The 12,495-nt window shown below is 35.9% G+C and overlaps 1 protein-coding gene across 6 annotated transcripts in view; it reads left to right on the top strand.

The window, feature by feature from the left end:
• The window catches only part of FBXW7 (F-box and WD repeat domain containing 7), a 171,493-nt gene extending 159,490 nt beyond the window's left edge, over positions 1 to 12,003 (top strand). For all 6 annotated transcript variants that reach the window (XM_019722716.3, XM_019722739.3, XM_088792574.1 and 3 more), the window contains 7 exons: positions 289 to 412; positions 2,343 to 2,479; positions 3,441 to 3,554; positions 4,796 to 4,977; positions 6,948 to 7,173; positions 8,821 to 9,031; positions 10,089 to 12,003. In XM_019722716.3, the coding sequence (XP_019578275.1) occupies positions 289 to 412; positions 2,343 to 2,479; positions 3,441 to 3,554; positions 4,796 to 4,977; positions 6,948 to 7,173; positions 8,821 to 9,031; positions 10,089 to 10,357 (1,263 nt within the window). In that variant the 3' untranslated portion in view covers positions 10,358 to 12,003. The remainder of the gene's footprint in view (positions 1 to 288; positions 413 to 2,342; positions 2,480 to 3,440; positions 3,555 to 4,795; positions 4,978 to 6,947; positions 7,174 to 8,820; positions 9,032 to 10,088) is intronic.
• The last annotated feature ends 492 nt before the right edge of the window (positions 12,004 to 12,495 follow it).

Genomic DNA, 12,495 nt, shown 5'->3' on the forward strand with positions numbered 1-12,495 from the left:
CAAAAAAAGGGCAAGAACAAGCTTTAATAAGCGTTCCTTGAAGAGGTTGAGGAGTTTAGTGGAGTGAAGTTCATAAAAACCAATACAGTGTTTGAGTTTTTAAAATCTGGTATATATTTGTTAAGATTAAATATTGGAAGCTACTGCCTTTCATAATTTTAGAAATTAGAACGCAGAATTATATTACATTTATCTATAAGTACTTCATCCTGTAGATAATTAATTAGCTTATTATTTTTGTGTACTTCTTGTAAAAATATGGGTATACTATGCTTTTTCTTTTCATAGCTGGCACTTTATGTGCTTTCATTCCTGGAACCCAAAGACCTGTTACAGGCGGCTCAGACGTGTCGGTACTGGAGAATTTTGGCTGAAGACAACCTTCTCTGGAGAGAGAAATGCAAAGAAGAGGGTAAGGTTCAAAATTACATAGAGAAAATGTTTGTACTTTGAAAAGCGATTCAAAACAAAGGTGATTCTGAAAACAAAGAGAAAAAATAAAAGTAAGAAGTCTTATGTGCAAGTAGAATAAAGTGGTGAATATATGAAAACAGAGAACTTAGGCAGCCTATCAGAGAACCAAGAATGAGTCTCCATTTGTATTCACCTACTTACATAAAATCCACATGTTATTCCACATGTTCAAATGAGCTAAATCTTGCAGCTAATGAACGCTATAACTACTAGCAAATATATCTGATTTGCTTCCCAGTCTCTAGTAGAATTAATAAACAATGAAAAAGTCAAGCTGAGGATGATTTAAAGGAAACCCAAAGTAATATTAGCAATTAAATACTCAAATATTATATATTCTGTTTATTCCTTCCACACATATTTTTTGAATACCTCCTATGAACTAGACATTCGTAAATTCTGTGGTTATACCGTGTTTCCCCGAAAATAAGACCGGGTCTTATATTAATTTTTGCTCAAAAAGACGCATTAGGGCTTATGTTCAGGGCATGTCATCCTGAAAAATCATGTTAAGGCTTATTTTCCGGTTAGGTCTTATTTTCGGGGAAACACGGTAGTAGTGAACTCCTGTTTTCTTCCTGTCATGGAGCTTAGGTTCTTGAAACCTTAAAGAAAAACGTTCCCTTAGTAGAGGAGTAGGTATCATTCATATGCAATAAAGCATTTTTTTTTCCAGCAGGCACCCAGAAAAATAGTATTTTTGAAAAAAATGTAAAGATATTGTTTGCCTCTGACAAACAAAATTTTTGAGAAAGAATCTTAGAGCATGAGACAGATACTCCATAGGTCATCCTCTCCGTGGAGGTGACAGCTGAGTGGGGAGCACGGATGGTTAGTAAAGCTTGGAGGTGAAGAGCCAAGATACTTGGATTCCAGTTCTGCCTCTGCCCTGTCTGGTTTGGACTAAGCAGGGAAACCTCTTCTCAAGTGTCTGTATACACAAAGTGGGATTAATCATCCCTGCCTTGCCATCTTCTCTCATAGAATCATTATTTTCATGACTTTTTAAAAAATAATGGTAATATATACGTAACATAAAATTTATCATTTGAACAAGTTTAAGTGTACAGCTCAATGGCATTAACTACATTCACATTGTTGTACAAGCATCACCACCGTCCATCTCCAGAACTTGTTCATCTTTCCCAGCTGAGATGACATACCGTTTACCCAAGGACACCCTGGGCCTCCTCCACCGACCCTGGCAACCACAGTTCTGCTTTCTGTCTCTGTGAATTTGACAACCCTAGGTGCCTTGTATAAGTGGAATCATATGCTATTTGTGTTTTTGTGACTGGCTTATTTCATTTAGCATAATGTCTTCAAGTTTACCCATGTGGCAGATGTGTCAGAATATCTTTTTAAGGTTGATTGATATTCCATTGTATGCGTATACCACATTGTGTTGATCCACTCATCGATGGACACTTAGGTGGCTTCCACTTTTTTGGCTATTATGAATAATGCTGCTCTGAACAAGGGTGTACAAATATCTGTTCGAGTTCCTGTTTTCAATACTTTTGGGTGTATATCCAGAAGTGGAATTGCTGGATCATATGTTTAATGTTTCTGAGGAGCCATCACAGTAGCTACACCATTTTATATTCCCACAAGTATCACACAAGGGTTCCAATTTCTGCACATCCTCACCAACATTTCATAGAATCATTTTGAGAAAAAAATGAAATAGTCAATATAAAAGAACGCTATACAGAATGCAAACATTGTTTTGTAATAATAATGTTAGAAATTGGACAGTTTCCTTCATTTCGGTGGTTTGCAGTATAGGGGAAAATGAGATACATTATAAAATGTGTAATTTAAATTATTATTGAAGGCAATTATACTCTTTAACTCTTTAAAACTAGGTATTGATGAACCATTGCACATCAAGAGAAGAAAGGTAATAAAACCCGGTTTCATACACAGTCCATGGAAAAGTGCATACATCAGACAGCACAGAATTGATACTAACTGGAGGCGAGGAGAACTCAAATCTCCTAAGGTAACTACTCGTGCACAGGGTAATAGAAAGCATTAATCAGTGTTAGTACCTGGTGTGTTATTTTACTTCTTGGCAAGCTGTATATAACTTGGCACCTATCTCCTGTAGAAAGAAAACAATATATTTTTAAATAACTGAAAGTGTAATCAACAATATTCCTCTATAGCAAATTTCTCTAGTCTGACAACTAATTGTACTTAAATAAAAGATGAGTTGAGCTGCATGTAGTTCTATCTTGTAAATTAAAATTTCTGTATATCCTGTTGAATTTTGTCATATCCACTTCTACCCTAAGAATTGGCTCCCTCTCTGACCTCTCTGACCACATGCTCTGGACATGATTTTTGAGGCATGCCCATGTTTTGGAATTTTTTTGGTGGCTTTTGTGTGTTTTATTTTTATAAATGTAAGTATTATTCTGACTTTTATAAGATTTCAAATATATAAAGAATGGCAAACATGCTTGAAATTCTTCCATATATATATTTATAAGTGAAAAAAAACAACTTGGGGAGACACTGTTCTATTACTGTGTATACATTAAAACAGTCTTCTTTTGTTTTAAGTTTTAAAAGTTGATAAATATTACTCCGATCTTCCTAGTTAATTGTTTTTGTGTGTCACAATTGCAAAACTTAGATGCATATTCTCTTGGTTAGAACAGATAAAATAGATAATTATAAAATATATTTGTGTTTGAACCATCTTTATGTCTTGACTCAGTAAAATTTTAATAGTTGATGTCTCAAGTATAAATAATAGAATATGAAACAGTAAAATGTTTACTACTTGATTCATCAGCCAGGAATGATAATGCTTCATATTTCATATAAATTTTAATTCTAGACATAGACTACAGATTACTGTTCCTATTAATGTCTTCATTTTTCTTTTCACCAGTATTTAAAAAAATAATAATTTAATAGCATATTTCTAACCTGTACGTACGTCTGTCTTGAAGGTGCTGAAAGGACATGATGATCATGTGATCACATGCTTACAGTTTTGTGGTAACCGAATAGTTAGTGGTTCTGATGACAACACTTTAAAAGTTTGGTCAGCAGTCACAGGCAAAGTAAGTACTTCTTTCTGCACTTCAGAAAGTCACCGTTTTGTGTATATCTTTGCAAGGATCAATCAGTGAAAACGAAAAACAAAAACAAAAAACAAGAATTCATTTTTGACCCTAGCTTACTTTTATAATTAATATCAGAGCTTCTACTTTAGCATCATCTTCCTTGGCACAAAGATGACATTTATCAGGATAGGGGTGTCATTAGTTTCTTCTTCCTTTAATTTGTCTTATCTTTGTGAGGGAACTATTTTAAGATTTTGTAGATGTGCTTTCTGTTTTTCTTGTCTAAGTTTTTACCACCTTTTTAACCATCTAAATTTTATCTCCTTCCTTTCTAATCTTTTTCCAAAAATATCATTGAGGGATATTTGTTTTTTCTTGTAAACTGCTTTGTTGATAACCTACTTACAGTTTAGAAGTTAGATAAATTATGTTAATTTAGACTTATGTCAAACCCTGTGAGGTGGAAGTTAAGCAGACTAGGTATTTAAATAGGAGTTTGAAGACCAAAGCAGTCCCAGCAGTTTCACTGCATACAATATTATACTTGACTGGTTCTCTAGTGAATACTAATATTTAGAGAATATTTTCATGAATTAAATAATCGACCACCTAAAAAATAATGGAAGAAAGTGTTGGGGGAGAATGCCTATCTTTTAAAATGTCTTATAGCTTGTTGATTCTTGGGCAAGAATCTTCTGAATATTCCAGTCAGATGTTACAATTTTTAAAAGCAGCTTCATATTTCCATAGTTTAATGTTAGTTTTGGATTGACTTCAGGGCTTTAATGTCTGTCTTTACTTGTCTAGAAGTACCTTGCCTGGCTTCTAACTACTGCCTTACGGCAGATTCAGATGAAATGTGGTATGTAGCCACACCCAACACTGTTGGAATTCTTTCATCGAATCCATTCCCATGGATGAAACCAAGTTGTAATTTTAGTATTAGTTTATCAAAGAGGCCAGGCTAGAGCTTTCCTACCTTAGTGAGAAATGTTTACTTTCTACCTACTTGTTCCTCAATTGTGTGTTCCTGTATAATGTGTAATGCTACTAAATAAACAAAGCAATAGGTAATGATGGAGTCATGTTATAGTGATGTGAAAAATTATTTTCTGATAATGCCAAACAATCAAATTGAGTAAATAACCTTACTCCAAATTTTAATGAGTTACTGATTTAATGTTATTTAAATCATTTTTCTTTCTACCCAAAAGTAATCATCTTAAGTGTTTTTCCAGTGTCTGAGGACATTAGTGGGACATACGGGTGGAGTATGGTCATCACAGATGAGAGACAACATCATCATTAGCGGATCTACAGATCGGACTCTGAAAGTGTGGAATGCAGAGACTGGAGAATGTATACACACCTTATATGGGCATACTTCCACAGTGCGCTGTATGCATCTCCATGAAAAAAGGTGAGGGAAAATCCCTAGTGCTTGGGAATCCTTCCTCTGTCACTTGTGAATTTGGGGCCTTTTGTGTAGCGTTCAGCTGGTATAATATTTCCTTTGTCTAATAAAAAGATAGTGATAATGTGCTCAAATTAGGCTTTAATTATTAGATTTCAGATGTTTCTATACTAGGAAAGCTGTAGTGTTTTGGCTTAAAATTGGGGGGTTGTCTTTAAATTTCTTCCTCAATTATTAGTGTTGTTGGCTTCCTCCTTGAAACTACTCTCTAATCTTATTTATTGTTCTACATCTTTGATGACTCATCATCTTCAAAAAAATCGTTTTCTCTCTCTTTTTTGTTTTTGCTATTCATATTTCTGCTAGTGGGACAAATGCAGTTATTCAAAGCTTCAAGTCTCCAAGTCTTTTTAAGACTCCATCGTATCCCCTATATCTAGGCAAAAGCTGAAGCCTGTGGTCTTTAATTTCTTCTCTCATTACCTATCACCTGAACTACGGACATAGGTTTCACACTTGGTTGTCTCACCTTGTACACAGCTGACAGAACTCTCTAATTATGGTCATGTCCCTGCCCTTTGGAAACCTTCTGTTGCATACCGAATTAAGGACAAAAGCCTCAATCCAGTTTTCAAAATACTCAGCCAAACCAGACTGCTTGCTTTTCTCTTTTCAGTGCCTTTGCTGTTGGTTTTACCTCCTCCTACAAAGCCCTCCTATTAAAGTCTTTCCGTCTTCTATATTGGCATGTCTTCATGGTACCTCTGTTAAACAAATGCGATTGCTACTTCATTTGTCAAATGAGGTCTTTGTGAAGAGTCCTTACAGTGAATCCACTCCAATCTTTACCTTTAATTCTGTCCACAGCATCGTTTCTACTAAGAACCATTACATTAAGCAGATTTCACACTAGATTGGTAATATGTGAAGAAAGGTACCTTCTCATTTGTAATTTGAGTCTACTTTGAACAGTATGCTCTACTATTAAAATTTGGGGTGTTGGTATCAGGAGACCTTGCATTTCAGTTTGCACTATGTTCTGACTTAAATCTCTCAATGCTTTCCGCTTTCTACTCTTCCAAATGTGGAAAGTATTGCTTTTCTTTATCTCTTAGTCATGACATGAAGATACCCGAGTTTTCAGCTCTCCTTTGTAATCCAAAGGTGATTGCAGTATTTGTATCACCTTGGTCTTCAGAAGAATATAACTTTAATGTAGGGCCAAATTTTTAAGGGACTTCTGTTGCCTCTACATATGTATCTTCTAAAATCTGTATATCTTAATGCCCCCATAGCCTGCTGAATATTTATAAATCTAAACATATGCAGCCTTTGAGGACATGTTTAAAACTGGTTGATTTTACTAGAATATATGGTGTAAAGCATATATTGTTAGCTGTTTAACTTCAAAATTCTGATTTGTTTTGTTGAATAGTCTATTGATTTTTTTTCCGTAATCACAAAGGGAATATGTGTTCATAATCAAAATTTGGGAAATGGCAGGAAGAATAAAAATAATTTTAATTTTTCAAAATACTGCCACCCACAGTTCTCCCATTAACGTCTTATACATAGTATATACATTAACATTTTATTTCTAAAATTTAAGCTCTTATTGTGTATATTTAGAGCTTGTTGGTTTTGCTGCTGCTGCTGTTGCCACTGCTGCTTCTTTTGCTTCTTTTTCCAATATAGCACAGTGGTTTTCAAACTGTTCCACAGAACCCCAAGGATCTACTTGATTTTTCTTAGGTGGGGGAACCAAACAGGCAGAATTCTAGGCTTCCCAACTTCCCATCCCAGAGTAACTCAACTTTTTTATGTTTATATATCAAGTTTTTACATAGGATTTCTTTGCGAACAGGTGTCCCTGCTTAAGAAAAGAGAAAAAAGTTTATCTAACCACAGACTTTATATATCATATTTTCCCACGTTATTAAAAATTGTAATACTTTTTTTTGTTTTCCCTCCTACAGAGTTGTTAGCGGTTCTCGAGATGCCACTCTTAGGGTTTGGGATATTGAAACAGGCCAGTGTTTACATGTATTGATGGGTCATGTAGCAGCAGTCCGCTGCGTTCAGTATGACGGCAGGAGGGTTGTTAGTGGAGCATACGATTTTATGGTGAAGGTGTGGGACCCAGAGACTGAAACCTGTCTACACACGCTGCAGGGGCACACTAATAGAGTCTATTCATTACAGGTAAGAGATCGTATCTTCCCCTGTCCTTCAGATGCTCTACTGATGAGTCATCAGAGAGTTCTGCTCAGATAACCACTGTCAAATTGTGGCTTCAGTGCAGTCCAGGAAAGATGAATCAAATTATCCTTCTGTTTACACATACTTGAAAATTGGCATGAAGAAAGCATAGACTTTGAAATTATTTATGTGATTTGTTTCAGCTTTTCAGTGATCCATTTTTCCCTCTAAAACACAAATATTTGTCTTGGAACCTGGGACTTTGGAGCCCTAAGTTTTACTCTATTAATGAATGGGTAGATAGTCTCATGTGAGAATAACCCAATTTTAATAAACTCCTTAGCAGAGGATTAATTTGGCCAAAAGCTGCCCCTTTGCCTTGATAGCTGAAAGCTGATGGACCATGTAATTGTGATTCCATCCCCATTCTAAGTGGAAGGTGGGGCCATTCTGCATGGAGCTGCTCTGCTCTCCCAGGGCTGCTGAGCTGTAGTCACAGAGAAGTAAATTGGACTAAATTGATGTTTTTGTTTACATTTAAACTTGAGGTCCTTGAGTAAATTGCCATATTTTGAGATAAATAACTGGATTAATAGCAAGTTTAGAAAATGGGTTTCATTTTATTTTCTGAAAGACAGAATTTCAACTCAAAAACGTGTCCTTTTATTTTTATAGTTTATTTACCAGGTACTACTGCCCATTAGCAATCAGCCAGTTAGTACAGAGTCCTGGTACTGGCAGCTCTGTTCTTGGGGTATTTGTTTCTTAATTGATGGAATACTGTCTATGTCATGAAATATTGACACATGATAAAGATGTTTATTAACTTAGAAAAGGTTATGAATTTGGAGGAGAGGGAATTGGTTGCAGTTGTTTTTGTTTTGTGATATGCTCAGAACCTTAACGAATATAATATTCTCATTTAAATAAACTGTTCAATTGAGAAAAGAGGTAGCAACATTATTTCCCATCTGGGAATTAATAGATGTTTATTGACTTTTGGTGAAGCTGCGAAACAAGAAAAGAGATGCTATATATCTTGCTTTTGTTATCAAAATGCCACCTTTTCTAATTCCAGATGTAATTATCTATTGGCACATTTCCTAATTAGCATGAGGTTATTGTAAATGAAATTTTTATTGTACATACAATTTTCAGTGGAACTTTTAAACATCATGAAAGTTATCTCTAGACCTTTCCATGCCTTAAGTGTTGATATACACACCTTTTATCACAAGCTATATCAGTAGTTTCAACTTCCTGTTGGAAAGTAAAACTCAAATGGTAATCCTTATTGAATTTTCCATAGTGTGTAGCTACTATGTGTGTCAGACAATCTGAAAATAATATTTCCATTTTAGGTGTTTTTTCTTTTTAATTGTTTCTGCATCTAGTTTGAAGCCACTGGCCATAAAAAATGAACATTTCTAGTTTGAAGCTACTGGCCATTAAAAATGAACATTGTGGGTAGAAGCTTCTGAGAGCATGCACTGTAGTTGCTTGATTACATGCAGTTTATCCTAGTACCTCATTCCGTTCCTGGCATTTCCTGTTTCCCATGCTCTGCTCCATTCCCCCATTAGGATTAAGGTCAGTAAATAATATCAAGAATGTCTACACTGCTCGTCTAATAAACTGTGTCTGTTGTAGTTTGATGGCATCCATGTGGTGAGTGGATCTCTTGATACATCAATCCGAGTTTGGGATGTGGAGACAGGGAATTGCATTCACACGTTAACAGGACACCAGTCGTTAACCAGTGGAATGGAACTCAAAGACAATATTCTTGTCTCTGGGAATGCAGATTCTACAGTTAAAATCTGGGATATCAAAACAGGACAGTGTTTACAAACATTGCAAGGTGAGTTTTGCCTACCCACCTTTAGTCGTGTTTGTTAACAATTAGACCGTGAGTCAAGAGAAAGAATTACCCTCAGATAAAATGAAAATGCGTATTTTGGATAAGTTCATGAGCATTTCCACTCTGACTTAACAAAACTAGGCTACCATTGAGACAGTGTTTTAAATTGTGTTTTTAATATAAAATTGTTTCATCCCTTTCTGCCTGTACGTTTAACTCTCACTAACCTTAAAGAATAATGTGAAGAAAGACCTTGGCTATATCACAGAAGCAGTACTCTCATTTTATTTTTTCAGTGATCATTTTATTTTGAGTTCGTAGTCCAATTTAAAATTAAAGAGCTGTCTTGCTGGGGAAAAACCCAAGAGCTTCTCTAATCTGATAGAAAATTGCTTTGGCTTCAACTAAGACCCTTAACCATCTGCTTAACTAGAAGGAGGGGAAGGAATGATGGTGCCCAAACAGCTAAAGAAAATGTGAGAGCCACTATTATTAAATGAGGCACAACAGTGTTAACTTCTTAAGTCATGATTAACTTCTTTTTATTGCTGATAGCCCTTAGAAAGTGTTTTGTTTTGTTTTCTTCAGTGAGGCTGTATTACAGCTTTTTACTTATTGGTTTTGTCTTTTCCTCAGAGTTTTGGAATAGTGTTCATTCAGCCTTTGCCCCTGACTGGTCAGTTCCAAGTGGTAGGGCTACAATAGATGTCTTATGATTGTTTGTCCATCAGCAGAATACATGAAGCTGGACTATGTCATCACCAAGAAAAGCTCTCGTTCCTCCATCCAGAAACCAGAATGTGTGCCTGGTAGCTAACCAAGCTTCTTGGAAGACAAAACTCTTGAAAATTAATGTTTCAGTTACAGACAGCTACCAGATTTTCTCACATCCCTGCTTAAATACTTATATACTCAGAATACAATTCCTAAATATGTGACATTTTAAATATTTCATTTATTGTACCTCCTAATAACATAGAAGTCTACAAATTACAATGTAACTAACCCATAGCCATTATTTCTAAGCAGTAATGAAATTCGTCTGGTTCTTACCTAGGTCCCAACAAGCATCAGAGCGCTGTGACCTGTTTACAGTTCAACAAGAACTTTGTAATTACCAGCTCAGATGATGGGACTGTAAAACTATGGGACTTGAAAACGGGCGAATTTATTCGAAATCTAGTCACATTGGAGAGTGGGGGGAGTGGGGGCGTTGTGTGGCGGATCAGAGCCTCGAACACAAAGCTGGTGTGTGCGGTCGGGAGTCGGAATGGCACTGAAGAAACCAAGCTGCTGGTGCTGGACTTTGATGTGGACATGAAGTGAAGAGCAGAAAAGATGAATTTGTCCAAAAGTGTAGGCGATAATCCTCCCTGCCCTTCCCCCGGGGGAAAAAAAAAAAAGAAAAAAAAAAAAAGGAAAAGAAAAAGAAAAAAAAAAATCCCTTGTTCTCAGTGGTGCAGGATGTTGGCTTGGGGCAACAGAGTGAAAAGACCTACAGACTAAGAAGGAAAAAAGGAAGAGATGACAAACCGTAACTGACAAGAGAGGCGTCTGCTGTCTCATCACATAAAAGGCTTCACTTTTGACTGAGGGCAGCTTTGCAAAATGAGACTTTCTAAATCAAACCAGGTGCAATTATTTCTTTATTTTCTTCTCCAGTGGTCATTGGGCAGTGTTGATGCTGAAAGTTACAGGTTCTGCGGGCCTGTTCTTTTACCACTGAGACCTAGAAAGGAGCTGCAATAACATCAAAACAAGTACTGGTTGACTTTCTAATTAGAGAGCATCTGCAACAAAAGTAATTTTCTGGAGTGGAAAAGCTAAAAAAAAAAATATTACTGTGAATTGTTTTTGTACAGTTATCATGAAAAGCTTTTTTTTTTTTTTCTTTTTTTTTTTTTTTGCCAACCATTGCCAATGTCAATCAATCACAGTATTAGCCTCTGTTAATCTATTGACTGTCGCTTCCACATACACTCTTCAATGCATATGTTGCTCAAAGGTGGCAAGTTGTCCTGGGTTCTGTGAGTCCTGAGATGGATTTAATTCTTGATGCTGGTGCTAGAAGTAGGTCTTCAAATATGGGATTGTTGTCCCACCCCTGTACTGTACTCCCAGTGGCCAAACTTATTTATGCTGCTAAATGAAAGAAAAAAAGCAAATTATTTTTTTTTATTTTTTTCTGCTGTGACGTTTTAGTCCCAGACTGAATTCCAAATTTGCTCTAGTTTGGTTACGGAAAAAAAGACTTTTTGCCACTGAAACTTGAACCATCTGTGCCTCTAAGAGGCTGAGAATGGGAGAGTTTCAGGTAATAAAGAGTGAAGTTTGCCTGCAAGTAAAGAATTGAGAGTGTGTGCAAAGCTTATTTTCTTTTTATCTGGGCAAAAATTAAAACACATTCCTTGGAACAGAGCTATTCCCGCCTGTTCTGTGGGGAAACTTTTCTTTTTGAGGGCTGTGGTGAATGGATGAAAGTACAAAATAAAACTGACAAAATATTTTAAAAATATATAAAACACAAAGTTAAAATAAAGTTGCTGGTCAGTCTTAGTGTTTCGCAGTATTTGGGAAAACAACTGTTACAGTTTTATTGCTCTGAGTAACTGACAAAGCAGAAACGACTCAGTTTTTGTAGTAAAGGCGTCACATGCAAACAAACGAAATGAATGAAAAAGTCAAATGGTTTGCCTCATTCTCCAAGAGCCACAACTCAAGCTGAACTGTGAAAGTGGTTTAACACTGTATCCTACGCGATCTGTTTTTCCTCCTCCTGTTTATTTTTTTTGTTTGTTTTATTTATAGTCTGATTTAAAACAATCAGATTCAAGTTGGTTAATTTTAGTTATGTAACAACCTGACATGATGGAGGAAAACAACCTTTAAAGGGATTGTGTCTATGGTTTGATTCACTTAGAAATTTTATTTTCTTATAACTTAAGTGCAATAAAATGTGTTTTTTCATGTTAGTATGCCTGTTTCTTCCACTGTGGTACTAATGCTTCATTATAAATATTTGGGGTTTGTTTCTAATATTTGAAAGAGCAGAGTCTTGGTTTCTTTGCATACCATGTAGTGTGAGATAGAAATCAATATTTTCTGGCCTCTTTCTACAGCTAAACTAAGAATAATGTGCTGCAAATGCAGATTTTATCTCTCTCCTTAGACTCTAAAGGAGGACACGCCACTCTGCTTCTCTCTATGTTACATTGGGATGTATACATACAAAATCTGGGTCCCTTGAAGAGTTATATAACTTTTGTGATAGTAACAACTGGGATTCCTATAAAAAGTTCATTTTTAAAATTGGGCCACATATTGCGTACTTACCAGGAACTTTCCATGCGTTCTCTGTGATGTTCCCACCATCCCTGCGAAATAAGTACAGTAAGTCCTCATTTAACAACGTCAATACGTTCTGCAACTGGAAGTGAACCAACATGTGATGAAGACCTTTTTAC

This window comes from Rhinolophus sinicus, chromosome 15 (genome assembly GCF_057876585.1).
Source record: "Rhinolophus sinicus isolate RSI-liver-muscle chromosome 15, RSI-T2T, whole genome shotgun sequence".
Classification (NCBI taxonomy): domain Eukaryota; kingdom Metazoa; phylum Chordata; class Mammalia; order Chiroptera; family Rhinolophidae; genus Rhinolophus; species Rhinolophus sinicus.